The sequence below is a fragment of the Pogona vitticeps genome, chromosome 2, assembly GCF_051106095.1.
Source record: "Pogona vitticeps strain Pit_001003342236 chromosome 2, PviZW2.1, whole genome shotgun sequence".
NCBI lineage: Eukaryota > Metazoa > Chordata > Lepidosauria > Squamata > Agamidae > Pogona > Pogona vitticeps.
Genome location: NC_135784.1, coordinates 181,947,206 through 181,968,172, shown reverse-complemented (window position 1 = coordinate 181,968,172; position 20,967 = coordinate 181,947,206). Strand labels below are relative to the sequence as shown.

Sequence of the window (20,967 nt, the reverse complement as noted above, 5' to 3'; positions counted from 1 at the left end):
CATGGGGATCTGTGCATCAGATGTATGTTTTTGCACCACTGCCAAATTATGCACTGAAGAACCCATGATTTCTGTAATCAGTGGGCACAGATTGGATCGATGATCTGATGGTGGTTTAAATTTTAAAGGGTATCCCACCTAAACATTAGATTGTACTGTAATCTGTGGGCACAGATTGGATCTATGATCTGATGGTGGTTTAAATTTTAAAGGGTATCCCACCTAAACATCATACTGTATACATCCGTGACTCTGATCCATGTTTTTCCACCACAGCAAAGCCATGCACTAAAAAGGACCCATGATTTCCGTGGTGTACTCTGTCCGCATAGATCTATGATTTGACGCGGCTTGATGAGGATCCCACATAAAAATCATATGAAATCACAAGGATTCACTCTTGAGATCATGGATCCACCCTTTACCCAGATCCAATAACGTACCGTGCTTACTTCTACTATTTAAGGAGTGCTAAAAAAATAGTATTCCACAGCTTTGTTTGGACGTTTCGCCTCGAGTCTCCGACCAAATTAGTGCTTGCCGCTGCTCTGCGGGTCCCTGAGAAATAAACCCCTGCCCCTCCTCTGTCCCCTTCTGGACAAAAGCCCACCCCACCCCCGGCTCCGCCGCACCGATTCTCCACCGGCCGCCTTCCCCTCCCCTACTCTCTTCCCCGATAGCAGCCGGTCGGAAAGGTGACGCCCACGCTAAAACAAGACCCTCCCGACGGGCGTCATAAGAGAGCGCAAACTGCGGCGGGGGTTCCTGCCTTCCCTCCCCCGGCGCCGAGTGATGATCCAGTCCCGAGGAGGCGGGGCAAAGGAGCGAAGAGGAAAACAGCGGAGCCCGTGTGAGTGAGGTTAGTGAGCAGTGGCAGGTTGTAGCCCACCTGAGGTTTCTCCCCGTTGGAACGCCCCCCCCCTTCGGCCCTTTTTCGGTTGCCATGGGAATGGGTTATACAGTACATCTCCCACCCCCAGCCATTATCCTAACCCGGGGGAAATGGAGGAGCCACCGTTCCCTGGATGGGATGGCAGACTCATTTCTGGGGCTGAGCCTCTAGATATGGGGTGGATGATGGGGAGGTGGCATTGGGAAGCCCCCCTCCCCAAACCATGCTGCGTCAAGAGCGGGTGATGTGTATGTATACACACGCCTGTTGTCTCTGTACACACACAGTAACTGGAATCCTGTTGCTTAGAATGGTAAATTGCAACTAGAATGTGCCAACTGAATCAGTGGGGATTTGGTGAGTCTGTAAGGTCATTTGATTCAAATAGGCCTACTCTAGTTATGACTTACTGCACTAAGCAATAGGGTTTCAGCCAGTGTATAATATTAACATTTGCAGTATATAGCACCTTAAAATTCTTGGCGTTTTTCAAAGACATTCTGCTGTTACTCAAACTTGAAAGTAAGCCAGTAGTATCCCTTTATTGCCTTGTTATGGGGCAGGAAGTTAAAGATGCTTACCTTTTAGCACCTGGAGGCTTTGTAGCTATAGTGACTTAAGGTCTCACATTCTTGGGAACTAAACCTCACCGTTTCTTGGACGGCTGTTATCACTGCCTCCAAATCAGGTCACAAAGAAGGACTCCTGCAGTTTGTGTGATCATAATTGGCATGACTGGCAGACTATTTTGTGCTGAAGCTGTATCTTAGCGCTAGCCTGTAACTTGGAGGGTTAGCCCTTCAGGTGTTGTTAGACTTCCCTTTCCATAATCCTTTGCCATTGGCTGACTAGGACTGTTGAGACTTGTGAACCAACAGTATCTGGGTAAGCCACTAATATGAATCTGTGACCACATTTGAGATGTGTCTCTTGCCATGTGTTGCCAGGTGATTCCTGAGGCCATCTTCTAAAAGATGTGGGAATTCCTACCAAATAAGATTTTGCAAGTGATTATTGGGGATAAGGCCTTTATCAATAAGGGCACTCCAGTTATAGAATGCCCTCCCTAGAGCAACTTACATTACACCTCCTTTATATTCTTTTCAATGTTAGACAGAAATTGTATTTTTCCAGGTAGTTTAATAGGTTAATTTAAAAAATCTTTAAAACCTCTAGAAAATTGAGATTTCTGAATTTTAAGGTTCATTATAGTGTTGCTGTGAAATGTTTTTTGTTGTTTTATGTCTGTCTTAGTTTTTTTTTAAATTCACATATTGTAAGCTTGTTTCTAGCAATGATGGGAAGAGAATATTTAGATGAAACGTTGATCAGATCCATCTGGGTTTTTCTTATAGTCTTCTGACAAATCTTATAGCCTCTAACGCCCCTCCAAGTTTTAATTTTGAGGTAAAATAACTCTGGACTAACAGTTGACATCTTCTAAAATAAAAAGAGCTCAGCCTTCCCTCAGCGTATGTGGGCTGGATGTGGTTAATCAGCAGAGACAGGGAGCCACTTCAGATATACCTAGAGGTACAGTGCTACTTTCAACTATGCAGTTCTAGCATCAAAAGCAGATTCTGAATTTGAGATTGGTCTTCTTTTTGACAATGTTTGTTTTCTCCTCACCAAAGAAAACCAGAAATAATGTTCTGTTCTTTCTTTCTTATGCAGGACATTGCAGCTGCTCAGCTAGGCCTCTGTCACCATGGTAAGTGTACGGAGTATCTTGTAAGGCATGATCAGGAAGCTTAAACCTCAGTGTGACTAATGTGGTCCTTTTATATCTGTTTGGATTATGTATTTATCGGCTATCTTTATTTGGCCCCTTCTGGAAGCATTGGTTTGCACCCACTGTTCCTCTGAATGTGTGTGCCTTGACTGTAAATTCAGGAGCAGTCTCATGTGTTCCTGAGGCACTTGCATGTGAGCTTTCTCTCTAATGTGAATTGGTCCTGAAGCTGCAATAGTCACTTGTTGCTTGTATAGCTGTCCCTTCAATGGCCTTTTTGCCAAGGAAACAGAAGGCAGTGCCTTTGAGGGCAGTGCTTCATGTTTGTTGTCATTCTTTGGACTCTACAGATTTCTTGTGCTTCTAGGGATGCACCCTTTGCATGAACCAGGGGTTCCATATAATGGCTACATACAGGGACATCATGATGAGCACAGTTGAAACAACCTTTTGTGGCCTGCCACAACTGAGCAAATTGTAGCTGCTGTTTGTATAGTTCTCCTTCCCACCCAGGTGCTGACTTGCACATGTATCACACAAATGCACTTAGTGCATAGACATAGATTGATTTGGCCTGACCAGGTTACTTCATCAAATGGGAACTAACTTTACTTAGAAGCTGTTGCTTGAATAATGTGATCGCTTAGATAATGTCACAGGGATAGGAGAAAAGTTTGCTATCTGGAAGAACAGGTACTAACTGAGATAGCGAATGGAACTTCCATATTCATAACATAATCTCTGAATACTAAATGCTGGGAATGGGAGCAAATGTCTGAGGGGGCTTCAAAAGTACTTGTGCGTTTTCCAAAGGCATCAAGTCAATCACTGTGTGGAACTGATTTCCAAATGGTGACATTCTTGGTTTGACCAGGTTGGAGTTACCTTGTATTTCTACGCAGCGTAATGAGGTGGTGGTGGTTGGAGAATTTTCTGGCACTTTGGCACTTTCACCGACTGTGACTCCATTCTGATTTCTCCTTGCTCATTTGGATCTGCAGCACAAATATACGTATCTAATGGTATAGAGTGAGGCCAATGAATTAAGGACTGTTCTAGGGTCTGCGTCAAACCTTGCAAACTAAAAACTCTGCTTGCATTTGCTGCACATTAATGTACTTGAATTCCTTCAAGTAACGTTAAAGAACAGTAGCCTAAGGTTTTTTTGTTACTTTCAGGGTGAAAGAAAAGGAGTCAATAAGTATTACCCACCAGATTTTGATCCAGCCAAGGTAAGATGGGGGTGAGGATTCTCTTTTACAGGGCATTTCAAGACTTCTCTCTCTCTCTCTCTCTCTCTCTCTCTCTCTCTCTTTTTATTTTAATTTTTGTTCTGCATTGTGTTTTCTTTGCCAGGAAATAATGCTATGTACAGTTTATTGAGGACATGGATTTTAAAAAACAGTTTATGCTTTGTACTAGACACCTTCATAATGGATTGTTTACATAGCCATTACAGAATTTAAATTGCCTCATATAGTTTTTAAAGATTCAAATAAAGGCAGATATGGAGGCAAGGTTTTATTGATGATCCATCCATATCTGGGTTTGTTTAAACCAGGGGTGAGAACCTTTCACCCCACTTTAATATATGATATAACCTCCTAATTCTCTTCTGAGTAGGCTAAAATCATACTTGTATTTGAATTAGCTAACCAAGAAGAGTTTTCACTCTTTTCAGCAGACCTTAAAACAGCATGACTGATAGCAACCAGTATCTTCTCTGATGGTCCATGCACAGAACATAAATTGTAGAAGTAGCGTTTGCTACTTTGCGAGATGCCAGTTCCACAACCAGAATGTAGTGAATATAGAAAATATGTTATGGTTAGAAAATAAGACTATAAGAATGTCAAGTCTCCTGACTAGTGTTCACAGATCTCCAAGCAGTTTTGTCATATTGGTAGATTGTAAATTGGACAGTGGAACAGATCTTGAAGATACTTGTGGTTATCAGCCGTACGTACTGTATTTTAGTAACTGTCAGTAGCACTTTTATAGAAACTGCATGGGTCCTGCTTGAATTTGTGTGATTGTGAATGCCGGAGACAAAGTTTTCTTGAGTGCATTGAGGCAGAGGTAAGAGTCTGCATTAGGTCATGCAACCTGATGCTGGATTTACATGATCTATATCTAGAGAAGCCATTCTCCACAGGGTCATATGCCTTCCCACTGGAGGCCGCTGGCACCTTTGAATGGGGGGCACAGGCTAGAAACGGTTCATATACCACCTTGTAATGTTTGTTCTGTAGCTTATACAATCCTGCTTTGGCGTATATTTCTTACTGTATTTATGGCCGTGGCCAAAAAAAAAAAAAGGTTGAGTGGCTGATCTAGAGTGAACTTGCTAATGCTGGTGCTGAGCAGCATTGACTTTCTTGGATTATCCCAAGACACTCAAGCTAAGGAGACAATAGCCTTATATTTCTAATCTATTATTGGAGTAAGCTGTAAGACTTCAAGTTGCATTAGTTATTGAACAGAAACAATAAAAAGAATTATGTTTCCCTTTTAAAAGATCATGAGTAGAGATGGGGGTATTCATATTTGTCTACAAATATGAATATCCTCACACAGGTGGCGTTAACGAGGGTCCAGCCCCATGGGGCTGGACGGTCCACTCACCAATCTGACACAGACACGGATGGCCCAATTCTACCAATGGCTCCACAGCATGTGAGCCACTCGCCACTCTTCGACCTTGCAGCGAGGCTTGTCCTCCTGCCAGAAGTTGTGAGCGGATTGCATGCTGCGGAGCCACTGGTAGAATCACGCCGTCTGCATCCATGGCAGATTGGTTAACACCACCTGTTCAGGGATATTCGTATTCGTAGACAAATACGAATAACCCCATCTCTAATCATGAGGCACATGCCAATTTCCCTGCTAATGTAACTTGCAGCAAGGTTAGATAGGCAAGTGTTAATGCTGGTAGAAAATCTTTAGAGGTACAGGAGTAGTAGGATCTATGACTCTGAGCATGTGCTTAGCTCCCAGCTTGAAGTCAGGGAGAAGATACTGTTTTCCTGTGGGATGTTAACCATCCAGGAGGTTCAAAAGTGGTCATCAAAGGCAGGTAGGGAAAGACACTGAGTATAACTGATCTGTGTACAAGATGTTGATCACCTGTCATCTTTACCCTCTTGCAGCATGGCTCCCTTAATAAGTACCGCAACAGCCACCCACTGCGAGAAAGAGCTCGGAAGCTCTCCCAGGGCATACTCATCATCAGGTAAGGATACATAGATGCAGTTCTTTCCATGCCCCACACTTAAAACGGTGAATATTGGATTTCCTGGTGGTTACCACAAGGGGGTTCTAATCCTGTGCTCTTAGGAAGGCAACGTTGTCACTTCTGTGAGGCCTGCATATCAGTGCAGGATTTGCTCTGTGGTACTCAATTTGTGTTTGAGTGTTGCACAAGACTTGCATTCTAGCTGTCTGAAACTACAGGATGCTTCTGCTGCATGTAATAAATGTTCCTTGGTTTGACTTTTTCCTAGGTTTGAAATGCCCTATAACATCTGGTGTGATGGCTGTCAGAACCACATTGGCATGGGTAAGAGAGGAATGCTCCATCCAGACAAACTGCCAGTTTGAGAATCTATAAATTCAGCAGGATTTATAGAGATTGGAGAGAGGGAGCCTAATTTCATATAATAGTAGAGATGTGCAAGGACTGCCTGTTTGACTTCCATAAATGCCTCCCATTTCATCTGGTTTTTTCATGTTGTGTGTGATTGGTTGGGTAGAATATATAAAGAAGAAACCTTAGAAGGAAGGAAAGAGCATTGAAACCATTCAAGAGTCATAAGGCTGAAAGTGGCTACAGTAATCCATACCAAAGGAATAGGATTTAGGGTCTCTGAAGTCTCTTCTCAGTTCCAGGAAGGTTTTCACAGGGATGAGAGGCACTAGAAACCAGGAGTCTGAGGATCTTTGCATTTTCAATTGTTCTTGTACACTTTTGACAATTTTGATGAAATATTTTTGAACAGTGAAGGGCACATATTTACAATCAGTAAGATGACTTATTAGTGGTAGCTGCATGATTCCAGGTTAAAGTGTGTGATCAGGAAATCTGTTATGGTCTGTACAGCTAACCATGTGTCCTTCCTCCACTATCTCCTTCCTGCAGGAGTTCGTTACAATGCAGAAAAGAAGAAAGTCGGCAATTACTACACAACACCTATCTACAGGTGGGTGGTGTGAAGGCAGAGGAATTGTGCTGTCTTTACTGATACGTGTTGCAGTGACTGATTGGGGAGCAGGGTCATCAGTGAAGGCTCAGGGATCTGGGAGGAGGTGAAGAAGGCAGCTGGTTATATGTCATATTTTCCCAGATTTCCCACCCTCATTTCTAATGCTGGACTAGGAAAAGCAAAATTATTTGACAGGCTGACATTTGTAACTCTAAATGCATTTTACATGTGGCATGTAAAGTCAAACCTGCTGTAGGTTAGAGAAGGAGCACTGAGGCCCCATCCCTCAGTTACTGATAGACATCTTGCCCAGTCTCTTCTCATGTTCTGATGCTGGATGAAGCACTGCCCAACTGGCTTCTCAGACCCTCCCTGCAATAATAAGGATTAGAAGTGTACCAAAAGTGAAACTACACAATTGCTGAATGTACAATTGCATTCAAGACCAAATTCTCCGCTTGCACCTTTTATTTACACTTTGCATCCTTACTTATTAAACAGCCTTAGCAAGGGGCAGATGTGTTTACTTTTGACAGTAGTTCCTAAGTGTGGGACCCCAGATGTTCTTAGACTACAGCTGGCAAGAGCCCTGGCTGTGCTAGCTAGGGCTTTTGAGAGTTGTAGCCCAAAAACATCAGGGGACCCACCCAACTTTGCCAAAGAGTTAGTTAAGATAGTTATACCATGGGTTCGAACAGAATAGCAACAGGCATGGAAAAAAAACACACTACACATTTGGGAAAGGCTAGCATTCCTTCCTCTCTGAAAAGCTGCAGATCCAGAGCAGCTATGACTGAAGCCACAGATGTTTTTATATGAAGCAGGGAGCACCTAGCAGAATATGTGGCTGGTACTAGAAAAGACGGAGCAAAGTAGGCAAGAGGAAAGTAGGAGGCTTGGTATTTCTCTGAACTTGTTCTATCCATTGCCCTAACAGTGTTTCCTGTTCCGTACCCCTTTTCGCTGCAAAGCTGGTTGGATAGCTGAGTGGTTTGGGCATCTGGCTGCAGAGCCGGAGGTTGGGAGCTCGATTTCCAACTGTGCCTCCTTGACATGGGCTGGACTTGATGATCCATAGGGTCCCTTCCAGCTCTGAAGTTCAAAGATGATGATGATGATGGTGATGATTGTCTTACAGATTCCGAATGAAGTGTCACCTTTGCCCCAACCACATTGAGATGCAGACAGACCCTGCCAACTGTGACTATGTCATTGTGAGCGGTGCACGGCGGAAGGAAGAGCGCTGGGATATGGAAGCCAATGAGCAAATAATGACCACAGGTGAGCCTAGGGAAGAGGAGCCTGCTGTTTGAGCCCTTCATGGCTCATCTGGCCTAGTCAGCTGGTTTCATGCCTGTATTTCATTCTCAGCTCATGAAGAGAAGCAGAAGCTGGAAACAGATGCCATGTATCGGCTGGAGCATGGCTCAAATGATCAGAGCAAACTTCAGCGAGTTCTCCCTACCTTGCAAAATATCCAAGAGGCACAGAGTGCCTGGAAGGATGACTTTGCCCTTAACAGCCTTCTTCGTCGCAAATTCAGGGTAAGTGGATGGGAATTTTTACAATATTCTTTTCCAACCTCGGACAAGTCAGTGCATGATAAAGTGGCATACCTAATAGCCATTATTTATTTTTAAATTAGAACTGTCAAACAAATCAATCTCAGTTAAGAAATCATCTGCCCATAGCCTGATTAATTAACTAGATTTAAACAAAATAGGTACGTTAAACCTTCATCTAGGCCTTTTTCTTAGATTGTGGGTCTAGCAACCGTGATTGATGAGAAGTTCCCATGTTATCTCCCTTACATAAACAAAACACAGCTGTCTTCAATTTTTGCAACATTTATATTATAGCTTTTATTTGCTGATGTTGCAATTCTGTCTTTCAGACCTGTCACTTTCTGAAAGTCTTACTTGTGGCTTTGATCCAAATGGACAATGTAGAACGCCAATTATGGCATTAATATTGTGGTTTTCTATTCCCTGCACACTCATTCAGCGAGACTAGAATTTGATGGAATGCATCTAATCCTGGAATAGGTTTTTCAGGAAAAAAATGCTGAGTAGAATACCAACAACTTATGGGGGAAGATATGTGAGTAACACTTTATGGCAGGGGTCCCGAACCCCCAGGTCTTTGGCCTGGTGCCAGTCTGGGGCCTTGGCTTGACTGGGCCGCGGAGACAGATCTCCCCCCCTGCGTGCACTCCCCCCCCCACAGCCCCTTTGTGCATCCCCACAAGCGCCCCCACCCTTTCGCACATGCATGCAAGTATGTGTGCACCCCCCATGAGTGCCCCCTGGCCCTTCACGCACATGCACAAGTGTGCGTGCACTCCTGTGAGTGTCCCGCCCCTTCGTGCATGCGCGGAAGTGTGCATGCGTACCATGCAAGTGCCCCCACCCCTTTGCACATGCATGTGAGTGCCCCCGCAAACGAGTGCCGCCCCTTTGCGCATGCACGTGAGTCCACCCCCACCCCAACTAGTTCACAGTGTCAAAAAGATTGGGGACCACTGCTCTATGGTATGTAGGACTTGTATCTTTAAGAGACAAACTTAAGTTACAGTTCTGTCTTCACACACGGCTGTAGCTTCCTTTCAGGTATAAGTACAACTGGATGGAATAAACTGCTCTGTTTTATACAGTGAATTCAAGGTATGTTTCTATTGACTGTTTTGTTTGGCAACTTAAAAAAAATTATCTTACTTTAAGTGAAGCCAGAATCACTTTTCCCAGCAGTATTAGCTATGAGTTCCTATGTTTCAAGCAGCAGCAAAATTCTTAAGAGTCTTCAGCTTAAAGCCAATATATGGGTGAAGCAACCTCCAAAGTTAAAAAAAAAATCAGACCACAGAAAGTATCCAACTTTCTTAAAATGCAGGCACACTGCTCCGTTGTTCTTTTTGCTTCCCTTCCACCCCAGAAAATACCGTGGTGGAATTTCACTCCTTGATGCAAGAGAGATGAGTAACTTGTGCTCGCCAAGGACTGATACTAATGATTCAGTGAAACTTCCTTCCTCCCAAAATGGCTCCATAGGACTGGATTAGTAAAGATTATTAACTGCCGCCAGAACTGGTCTGCAGATATCCTGTTTTATAGATGCTACACTGCCTGTCTTTCATTTCAGTATTTCCCAGTGCATCATAAGTGTGAGATAGTGAATGCAGCTATGCTCCAGTGTTAATTTGGATTGGAAGTTGTGGTACCAAAGGTTGTATCAGAGTGCCCAAGATTGTGCAAAGAGGGCAGCTTGATAACATGGACTGATTTCTTTGGTTTTATTTTGGGAGGCATTACTTCAACACCTTTTCGCTTTAACCAGAGGGTTCCCCCCCCCTTCTGGAATTTAATAATGAAACATTGCCACTATTTAATAATCCTTTTCAAAAATTATTTTTCATTTCCCCTTACAATTACACAGAAGAAGTAAAAAAAAGCTATTAAAGATTAATAACTGTTGCTTAGTTATGCCTCTGGAAGGCAACTGTTTCTTACGAGTACCATTAACCAAAAAGTCCCTTCTTGCCCATGCATATGCTGAGAAATCCAAGTGGGGACTCATTGCCTGCAAGAAGCTGCTGTGAGTTAACACCATTTACCTCTCTTCCTGCCCCCACATCACCCCACATGACTTCACAGCAGGATCTGGCCAATAATAAGATGTATTGCTTAAAGACAACCAAGCACTCATCCAACTTCTCTCCATCCTCAAGGTGACAAGACAGGGTGCTATTTATTATTCTGAATTAATTATCGGGATTTCTATTTTATTTTTGGTTAAGCCCTAATAAGACACCCAGGCACCTCAGAGGTGATTGAGAGAGACATTGCTGTTCATGCTCGCTTGTAATGCTCTCGGGTTATTGATTCTTGGCCTGTATTTTATTTTGCCCTCTTTTAGTCTCTTCTGACTTAGTGGCACTACTGATGTGTACCTTTCTGTTTGTCTCTTTGTCACTCTTTCTTGTGCTGTAGGAGGAAAAGAAAGTCCTGCAAGAGGAAGAGAAGAAAGATCTTGCCTTGCAGACAAAAGCATGCCTGAGCATCCCGCTCGTACGAGAGTCTGATGAAGACCAGCATCTGGCAGCCCTACTCAAATATCAGAGTCTTGGTTGTATGTGAACACTTAATTGCTGGGCTTTTTTTGTGGGAGCAGAGGATGCAGATGAAAGATAGGGCTTTAGCAATCATATATGTGATATGTAGAGTCAAGTCTTACCCAGGAGTATCCATGGAAGATAACCCATCAGGTTGTAGTGGGCATGGCAAGAGACAAAAGGGGGGGCACCTCATTCTCCTGTCCCCTTTTTTCTTTCTCCGTCTTCTTTCCCACACAATGGGCTATCGGAAAAGGGATGGATTGCTCTTGGCGGAGACCTAAACTTCCAAAGAGCTGCTCTAGAAAGCTCCAAGTTGCCTACCCCTGGTCTAAAGCCTGTGTTAGTAGCAAATAGAAGCCTGGATTCAACATGGAAGAGTGCTGCCTTCACATTTCCTTTTAAGCTTTGTATGGCAAAAAGGAAAGCCCCTGACACTGCCCCCCTCCGGCTCCCAATCTCTTTGCTGATAAGCCTTTTGGAGCTTTAGGTCTTGCCTGGGGCGAGTCTCCCAAAGCAAAGCAAATCTTTGATTCCCTGCCAAAAGAAATAATCAATAAACAAAATAGGATATTCACACTCATTTTAATGAACTATGTAGAGGATTTTATTTAGATGTACTCCCAACTTTGAATTTATATGTTTGGCATATCTGTGGAGTTTGTGTCATCTCCCTCGCTGCACCCATCCTTTTTTTCAGAACTCTGTTTCCCTGAACAGTTCCCAAAACCATTGGGTGTGAACCCCAACCTATGTATATAATTGTTCATGCTGCAGAGGTGATGGGCTTCTGGGCTCGACCTGTACCAGGACCTTGTAAGCACCATAAAGTGATGTGGTACCCACTGCCCTTTACAATGTTTGCAGAGCCTGGTGGAGGAGAGCCTCGTGGTACAGTTGCCTGCTTTACATACAGAAGATCCCAAGTTCCATCCCCCTGAAAACCTTTTTTGAAACTCACTTGACAGTATATAGTCCTGGGTTAGCTGGGCAAATAATTAAACCTGATATAAAACTGCTTCCTGTGCGCCTGTCACACTGCCAGTGTAACAGAAGGACTGTCAGAGATAGGGTGGTTGTAGGGTTTAGATTTGGACTGGGGATTGGAAAGCCTCTGCTCAGTCATGAAACCCATTAGGGAGGCAACACCCCTTAACTATCTCTTAGCCTGAACTACCTCACAGGCTTGTTATAAGAATACAGTGGCAAGGAGAAGAGCCAGGTACATGGCCTTTGCTTACTGGAGAACAGGCGAAGGATCCCATGAATTTCACGCTGTCGTGTTCGCAGTGACATGCTCTCCTTTCTCCTTCTAGCCTATGAAGACAAACAGAAGCAAAAACGCAATGAAATCATTGACCGCCCGTGGTTCTCACCCACCCAGGCCGCAAACCCCAAAGCCAACGACAGTCTTAAAAAGCTGGCCTTCACTGGGAAATCCTCCGCTAGCAGGTCGCCGGCAGCTATGAGCCAACTGGGGGTTGTGCGTCGGAAATCCAAGGACAAGGAAAGGGCACCTGCCGAGGAGGAGAGTGAACGGCCAAGTCCCCCAGGCGAAGCTGACAGACGGCATCAGGAGAGGGCTTTAAATGGAGCATCGTGTGACTCTCCGTTGGTGACTAAGGTGGACTCTCAGAAGGCGGAAGGAAGCCCCCCATCCAGTTTGGCTGCCTCTCTGGTTGCAGATTATTCAGACTCTGCTTCTGATCCTGAAGCCGAACTATGAGCAAGATTTTGTGCCTCTGGGTAGGGGCATGGTTGGAGTGACTGTGCAAACAAAGAAGAGACTGGCCTGTACTCAGTTAATGCTCCAACCTCTCTGTATGAGAGAGGGAGAAGGGTTGGAGGAGGGGAAAGGGAAGGAATGAACGTGAATGTGTGTTTCACTTGGGAGTTTTGCTATCTTCTCTTGGACTATATGTTGCTCTGTTGCCAAGTATTTAAATACAACTTCTTCCTTGTTTTGTCCACTGAATAAACATACTGTATCCCAGACCTTAATTGTTTTTGTTATCTAACATGGCATCTGCACATATATGAAATGATCTACATGTCGAGGTTGCCAGCCTCAGTTTGCAGAGAGAGGAAAAACCTGAAATCGCAGATCTTTGGATAAATTCAACAACGTTTATTTATTTATTGGTTTTGTATCTGACCTTTCTCCCAAATGTGGGACTTAAAGCTGCTCACAGTGGCTGAAGTCCTGTCGGCATAACTTTGCACCATATAACTAGAATAACATCATCAGATGATTTTAATTTGATTTGAATGGAAAGCTTCTTATCCCCTCTTCAGGTTCTAGAGCTCCCTTTTCTCCTGGAGAAGCATTCTGGAGCCATAGAATGGGGGGAGGGGGAGCCTTTAATAGCCAAAAAATCACCATTGCATGATCCCACTGCAAGGATCAGGACCATCACTGCCGGTCCAGTGGCGATTTTTGGCTATTAAAGTTGCAGCATAAAGTTATGTTGATAGGGTATACACATCAGTGATGGGGGGGGGAGAGGAATACAATTAAAGGATGAAACAAATACTGTAATTAAATTTAGAGGCCAGTTTGAAGCACAATTAAAAATAACCAGGTTCATTCAAGATTCTAACTGGAGAAATTAAAGCCTGGAAGAGTTCAGAAAAATTCAGATGATTTTTTTCTGTACAGTATAAAAAGCAAGGAATATTTTTCAGTTTTTCCAGTTGAAAAATCAGAAATGTGGGGGTATGGGGGGAATCCAATAAAATATGTTCTCTTCTAGAATGAATGAAATACTTTTTATGGTGAGATTTTGTTCACTCAAAATACCAGAATGTGGACAGTACAGTATATAAATTTTATTTGTGAGGCAGTCTACACTACAGAAAAGGTGGACAACCTGCAAGCTACATAGAGCACTCCTGGGTCAGTGCACACCCACAAAATGTTAAAAAATCAGCTAATAAAGCCCTCTGATTCCTTCTAGGGAGTATGGAGTATGATTTTTGTCATATTGATGAGGGTTTAATTTCTTTTTGAAATGTGTGTTTTGGGCCAATGGAGGCACATGTGGGCTTTCTCAGTAAAAAAAAAAAAAGACCCAATTTTTGAAATAAAAAATATTCAGGGTGACTGTCTTAAGTCCAAAGATGCTTGTAACCTCTGAATGTTGCAACACTGGTGTACATGAACAACAGCAGTTCCTTGCATACTATAAACATGTACATCACTCAAATACAAGATGTATTTCTGCACTTAGTGGGTGCTGCTTTTCATGCATGACAGGACAATATTGGCTGGCATGGAGATTTTAATGCTTGTGGATTCTAATTTGCTTTCTTTTAATGACTTCTGCTCCAATTCTGGTGAGAAACCATCACAGTGAAGGCCAGGGTGTCCAAATAATACAGTTCATGTCTGTTACACAATTTCTCATTTCTGTTTCCATTTTCTCTCTGTTCCTCAGGTGGAAATTACAGAAAGTGTTACAGGAAGCCAGATTTCTGTTGAATATGAGGAAAAAATTTTTGTTAGAATAGTATGACAATGGAACCAATTACCTCAGGAGGTGGTGACCACCACAATGAGTCTAGTATAGAAAGTGTTCAACAAAAAATTAGCTATTTGTCATGATCACCATCCAGATTTCTGCACTGAGCAGGGGATTGGACTCAATGGCCTCATCAACACCTTTCAACTGCATTATTTTATGATTCTGTGTGTCAGTAGGTTGAAATCTACCCATACACAGAATCAGCCCTGCTTTAAGCTGCCACAATTCCTTCAGAACATGCTGTGTGAGAGAAACACTCTTTTCCTTCCGTGCACCCAACCAGTGACAGGGAAAAAATCAATTCATTCAAAATGCAATCTCAGTGAATACTAGAGGCAAATCAAGCATCAACTTCCTGCAGAAGTGGAAATGACTAAACTGACTTATCTTCCTCTTTAGGCATAACCATAAAACAACCAGATTTACTGGAAATAAAATAAAGCCAGGAAAAGCTAAAGGCAGTCGGAAAACAGGAAGCTGGACCCGCACAATAGGGCTTGTTGTGTAGTGACAGGATCTTGAATAATAAGTGTCACCAAGTCAATTCTCCTGCTATTCCAGGTAGAGAATACTCAGACGTACAGTATTTTCCTTTTGCTTTCTTCTAGGAGTTGCCCTGGGACCATGTAGGTTGCCCCCAAGGCTCCGCTGGATGGCTCTACTTGGAAGAGGCACAGTGGGGAATGGAACCCCCCCCGAAAAAAAAAACCTATCCCGCCACGACCTTTTTGTCGTTTAGTCGTGTCCGACTCTTTGTAACCCCATGGACCAGAGCATGCCAGGCCCTCCTATCCTCCACTGCCTCCCGTAGTTGTGTCAAATTCATGTTGGTAGCTTCAATGACACTGTCCAACCATCTCGTCCTCTGTCGTCCCCTTCTCCTGCCTTCACACTTTCTCAAAATCAGGGTCTTTTCCAGGGAGTCCTCTCTTCTCATGAGATGGCCAAAGTATTGGAGCCTCAGCTTCAGGATCTGTCCTTCCAGTGAGCACTCAGGGTTGATTTCCTTCAAAATGGATAGGGTTGTTCTCCTTGCAGTCCAGGGGACTCTCAAGAGCCTCCTCCAGCACCTCAGTTCAAAGGCATCAATTCTTCAGTGGTCAACCTTCTTTATGGTCCAGCTCTCACTTCCATACATCACTACAGGGAAAACCACAGCTTTGACTATTCTGACTTTTGTTGGCAAGGTGATGTCTCTGCTTTTTAAGATGCTGTCAAGGTTTGTCATCGCTTTCCTCCCAAGAAGCAGGCGTCTTTTAATTTCGTGACCTTTCAGGGGTCCCTAAATCATAAGCTCGCCTTAACGAAGCGATGCGCAGATGAACAAGGAAGACCCCCGCCCGTGCCCACGCACTGAAAACGCGAGTTGGCTGCCCGCTTCCCACGTGCCCCGTTCTCCACGCCGCCTCCTCATTGACGCAGAGTCCCGCGAAGGGGGCGCCTGTGTGTATGCGTGTACCCGCAGCCCTCTCTCCAAAGAGGACCGCCCCGCGGCCCTCCGCCTTCGGCCTCCCCGCCCCTTCTTCCCGCCTCGCCTCGGCCCTTTCCCTCCGTCGTTCAGTTCCGGCCCGGCCTTTTCTGTGCGTCACGCCGGGGCGAGCTCAGGGGGCGGCGGCGGAGGCAGGCCTGGGCCAGAGCAGAGAGAGCGCTTCCCAATGGCTCAGGGCAAGCGGAAATTCCAGGCCCGTAAGCCGGCCTCGGCGGGCAAGAAGGCGGCAGCTGCGAGCGCCGCCCGGGGGCCTCGGAAAGGAGGTGGGTATGGCCGAGGAAAGGTGGCCAGGCTTAAAAAACGCCGGGATCCGAAGGAATGGTGGTCTCAAACTTTTAAAGTTAACTCAGAATTGCGATTTTATTTGCCCCACTGTGTCTGCTTGAGAGGGGCTGGACTACATTGTGTCCCTTCCAGCTCTGCAGTTCTGAGATGATGATGATGATGAAATCTTGGACTTCCGTGTTTAAGTACAGCGTGAGAATTGCTTAGATACTGTAATCGAGGGCACCCTTACTGCGTTCGCCGTGTTACTGGCTGGGTGCCCCTGAATCACTCTCAGCGGGCTGCTCTTGAAAGGATTATTGTGGGATTACTTGGTGTCTTCGAGGAGAATCAATAGTAACATTGAGTTTCTGGGAAGAACGTTGTGTAAAGGAAATACAGTAAATAATTTTGAAGAGGCATCTGAGGTCGGAACTGAGACAAATGACTTTCCCACATATCAACAGCTGTTGACAGAGGGCTGAATGGGGAAGGGATTGAACCCGTTTTCGTGGGGCACAGCTCTACACAGTCATTTTGAAACAGCGTCATAAATTTCCACTGTGGAAATTAATTTCAAATTATAAAACCAGTTCTGGTTAATTTTTTATGAGTGTATCTATGTGATACTGGTTTATACACAACACTGGTTTAGTAGCACAACATTCTAGCTCATGTCTCTTTCTGGAGGGGGGGCGGTAGTGATACTATGGTACGTGATTTCTTATGTTTTATATGCCCATATCTCCTACATAACTACCTAATAGGAGATTTAGTTGGGCTGTGATTTATATGCCCCTATGGCCTGCATAACTATGGGAGATTTAGTGACATGAAGCAAAAGGGAGTGCATCTGTTTCATGCTGCGTTCCTCTTGCAGGCCGTGTAATTGCTCCCAAGAAGGCACGTGTGATCCAGCAGCAGAAACTGAAAAAGGTGAGCTGTCTCCTGATTCACCCTGCCAAAAGGTGCTCCTGAAGGATCAAGTGTAAAACCCCTTTTTGGAGCAGCTCATTTTTGTGCGATTAGAACACATGTTTTTTGGCCCAAGTGCCTATTATTCAGTGCTTCCAGTGAAACACAATGGAGAATTGTTGTTTTTTTGTCACTAGAAGGCAGTATCCCAACTCTGGCCTCTTACACGAGAGTAACCTAGTCTCTGTTAGAGTACTGCAGATTTTTCTGCGTAATACTGCTTTTGGAAATAACTCAGAAGCTGTATTTCAGAGGAATACTGAAACTTTGGCCCCCAGTTTCCAAAAACCCATAACCTTTGTTTATGATGGCTTGCTTTTGTGGCAGTTGAAGGCCAAGCATCTGGTTGGTCAAGGCTTCCCCATCCATATTGTAATTTCGGTGTGAGACTTTTACTGAGAATAGACATCGAAGGCATCTCATTAGTACTGAAAGAATTCTCTTGGCTGCCAGTTTTGTTTTGTTAAAAATGTTCATAGCACTGATATAGAAGGATAACAGATGGGCATAAACCCCAGTTCGGAGGTTCGTGGCCATTCGTACACATAGCCCCACAAGTGCCGCCATTCCCTTCCCCTGCCTCTCCCCTGGTCAGTGATCCACTCAGAAGTCGGAGCACACTCGTCTTCAGCTGTTCAACCAGTCCCTGGGAGGAACCTGGGTTTGCCTGTCCTGCCTCCCTGTCTGAGTGGGCAATCAGCCAAGAAGGCGGAGCAGGGAAGCCCATGCTCCTGCCAGAGACTGTCCAAACAGCTGAAGAGGAGGAGAGGAACACACACCAGCTGCTGAGTGGAGGATCCAGCTGGGTAGGCAGGGGAAGGGAATGCACGGCACTTGTGTTGCCGAATGTACGAATCTCCAGATTGAATCTCCAAATTGAATCTCCAATTTGTGCTCATCTAGATAGAAGGACCTCTATAACTTGAATCCTGCTTACCTACAGGAATACTTGTTCCCACATCCTCATGCCTGGATCACCACTGCTCTCCATCAGACATGAAATATGTGGTCTCTGAGCGAAAGACTTCTTCATTGTGGCACCTCATCTATAAAACCTCTTGCCTGTCCTCTTTTAGGTGGCAGCCACATTGAGAGGCATTCTCACTAGCCTGTTGTGCAGTTTAGAACTCAAGGGTGTTGTTTGGGTCATTGCATTGGAGTGCTGTTGCATTGTGTGAATTGTGTTTTATGTTATTGTACCATGCTCTGGAATTATATTTGATGAAGAATTGAACAGAAATAGCTTAGGTGAGGAACCCGCCCTGCCCATATGAGTTGGACTGCAACCTGGGACCTGTAGTCCCAACAGCAGCTAGAGGACCACACATCCCCCCCATGTTTGCCCTAAACCAGTCATTCTCAGTGGGGTCCATATGGCCCCCTGCCCCCCAGCACCTTTGAAGGGGGGCCACGGAACTGGGAACAATTCTTCACCCACCACCTTATAAGGTTTTATATGGAATTTATACAATCCAGATTCAGGCTGCATTTCTTTTCCTATTGTGTTTATGGCTGTGACAAAAAAAAGGTTGAGAATGGCTGCTCTAAACAAACACAATAAAGTGTGAAATCTACCCTCCCGAGGGATTTGTGTGGGACTTTTCATCTGAGCAGTCATGGCAGATTTGAAAATCAAGACACTTCGTTGTACGCATGATTAGTGATTGTCTTAACAGTGCTTTTACAAACCCAGACTCTCTCTCTCTCTCTCTCTCTCTACAGAATTTGGAGGTTGGCATCCGTAAGAAGATTGAGCACGAAGTCCTGATGAAGGCCAGCGCTAAACTACCCAAGAAGCTGAGTGTGCTGAAGGCCCCCAGACTGGAAAGTGCAAAAGAGTCAGGCCACTCCAGCCGGTCTTAGTCCAGTGGAGCGGGTGATGGCAAGTCACCGCATGCTCTCGGGGTGACGGTAGCCATGGGACCCACCTTACGAGGAACTGGATGGACCAGTTCAACGCCGCTCATGTATTGGCAGACAGAAACCATTTCCTTTCACACCAGGAACCTCGTGACCTATGAGGAGAACTTTAGTTTTAAGCCTTAGCTTACCTACTGTGGGTACAAATCCCACGAATGTATATGTATGTTCAGTATGAAATGCGCTGGAGCAAGTGCTGGAATAAATGTCTGCTGGGGTTTCAGCAAAACCAGGCTCATGAAGTCTGATCAGAAGTCATGATCTGTATGGAGTAGGGGAATCTGGGTGATGTTCCTGCCTGATGGCTGTATGTTGAACTTTATTTATGCCCAAGGGTCTAAAAAACAGAGAGTGACAAAGAGTGGCCCTTCCAAGTGTTCTTGGGCTGCATTTCCTAGGTTTTCTCACAATTGGCCTTGCTGGCCTGGGGCTGATGAAAGGTGCAGTCTGGCAGCATCAAGAGGGCTGCACTTTGTTCACCCCAGCTAATAAACACAGAATGCAAGGCACATCTGATGAGTACAGTGGTTTTTAGGATTATGATTATGTTTGTTGTTTAAGACCTCTTTGAAGTGACATTTACGCATATAGGCTTCTGTGCAAACAACGGACCAGGCACAGACTCTTCTGTGCTTAGGCTAGACCCATTAAAATCAATGGGACTTCAGTTAGTGATGAATAAAATGTCCCACTGACTTCAGTGGGTACACTGTAAACATGGCTAAATTTTTATCCTACCCACAAGACCTAGGCAACATTGATCCTAGTTCAGAACCAAAGGATGCCTCTGGACTGTCTGCTTCCTTCTGTTCAGCATGACACTGTGGTTACATCTTTACTGCTTATCTCTCTTATGAAGCTTCATTTTAAAAATATGTGCTGATTGCAGCTTGAACTTAGAAAATCCTGGTGGCTTAATTTCGGAGTCAGCTAAATCTTTCCATATACTTTGTCCACCAGCAGCAAGCTGGCAAATAATCTCAATTAGAGGTCTGTTTTCAGGTCAACACTTCCAAATCTAAACTTCTTTTTTTAAATTAAAAAAAATCCAGATTCTTTTAATATATAAATGGTGCCTTTGTGCTGCATTTAAATAAATATATCCTCCAGGAGATACATTCTTGATTAAGAACACATCTTTCAACAGTTCTGTTGGTTACAATCTCTATGTTAAACAAATGAAATATTTACTTTTAACAGTTTGGAATTACCCCGAAGTGGTCGCAAAGGTTCCTCCTTGTGGCCTTCCCAAAGTCATCCGGATGCTTACTCTGAGAAGCAGGAGGCTGGAATCTAGCACCACAAAGACCCCCCCCTCCTTCTTCTAAATGTGTCAAGTGTTCCACCCCTATGGACTTTTTCCAGCCGGCGGCCACCCATAGTCCAAAACAGTTGATTCCGTCCAGCCCCAGAAGGACGAGAGCTTTAGTCTCCATCCTCTGCAGAGGGGCTGCTTAAGAAAAGGCTATAACCATGGAACCAGAAAGAAGCCTGGGTATCATCTCTGATGCTCCATGGTGACCATGGCTCAGCACCAAGGCAGGAAGGCTCTCGCCTCCGGTGATGGCAGGAAAGGTGGAGGCTGGGGAGGAACTAGGAGTCCACCTGGAGGAAGGAGTGGTAGAAACCAGGGGGCACAAGACTGTCTTTTCCCCAGGTGCTGATGCAAAAAGGCGAGCAGCCACCGCCCTGGTCTGGACCTGCTCTGAGATCAGCCTTGCCATTTTAAAAGGGCCCCCACCTCCTGTGTCTCTTCCCGGGAAGCCCTGAATTAATTGAAAGGAAATCTCTGGGCTGCCAAAGTCTTTTTGTTTTCTTGACGGGGAGGGATAGTCCTGCTTGGGGTAGGCCATGGAGAACA

At 44.6% G+C, this 20,967-nt stretch overlaps 2 protein-coding genes across 3 annotated transcripts; both read left to right on the top strand.

Moving 5' to 3' along the window:
* The first annotated feature begins 758 nt into the window (after window positions 1-758).
* YJU2B (YJU2 splicing factor homolog B) lies at window positions 759-12,929 on the top strand. Of its 2 annotated transcripts, none has more exons than XM_020798751.3 (10): window positions 759-859; window positions 2,567-2,603; window positions 3,803-3,856; window positions 5,774-5,856; window positions 6,128-6,183; window positions 6,763-6,823; window positions 7,965-8,107; window positions 8,198-8,370; window positions 10,813-10,951; window positions 12,251-12,929. In XM_020798751.3, exons 2-10 carry the CDS (start codon window positions 2,601-2,603, stop codon window positions 12,658-12,660), a joined length of 1,122 nt encoding a protein of 373 aa, XP_020654410.3. In that variant the 5' UTR covers window positions 759-859; window positions 2,567-2,600; the 3' UTR covers window positions 12,661-12,929. The 2 variants fall into 2 exon arrangements, with proteins under 2 accessions (XP_020654410.3, XP_072847630.2); XM_072991529.2 differs by having other exon boundaries at window positions 805-850.
* Window positions 12,930-15,980: 3,051 nt separating this feature from the next.
* On the top strand, window positions 15,981-19,340 carry C2H19orf53 (chromosome 2 C19orf53 homolog). Its single transcript, XM_020798754.3, has 3 exons — window positions 15,981-16,210; window positions 17,092-17,147; window positions 18,909-19,340. The coding sequence occupies exons 1-3, from the start codon at window positions 16,114-16,116 to the stop codon at window positions 19,047-19,049; spliced, it is 294 nt and encodes a 97-aa protein (XP_020654413.2). The 5' UTR covers window positions 15,981-16,113; the 3' UTR covers window positions 19,050-19,340.
* The last annotated feature ends 1,627 nt before the right edge of the window (window positions 19,341-20,967 follow it).

Coding starts and splice junctions, on each gene's coding strand:
- YJU2B (XM_020798751.3), top strand. Junction 3,857..5,773: donor CAGATTTTGATCCAGCCAAG/GTAAGATGGGGG, acceptor ACCCTCTTGCAG/CATGGCTCCCTTAATAAGTA. Junction 10,952..12,250: donor CAAATATCAGAGTCTTGGTT/GTATGTGAACAC, acceptor TTCTCCTTCTAG/CCTATGAAGACAAACAGAAG.
- C2H19orf53 (XM_020798754.3), top strand. CDS start 16,114: ATGGCTCAGGGCAAGCGGAAATTCCAGGCCCGTAAGCCGGCCTCGGCG. Junction 16,211..17,091: donor CCGGGGGCCTCGGAAAGGAG/GTGGGTATGGCC, acceptor TTCCTCTTGCAG/GCCGTGTAATTGCTCCCAAG. Junction 17,148..18,908: donor AGCAGCAGAAACTGAAAAAG/GTGAGCTGTCTC, acceptor CTCTCTCTACAG/AATTTGGAGGTTGGCATCCG.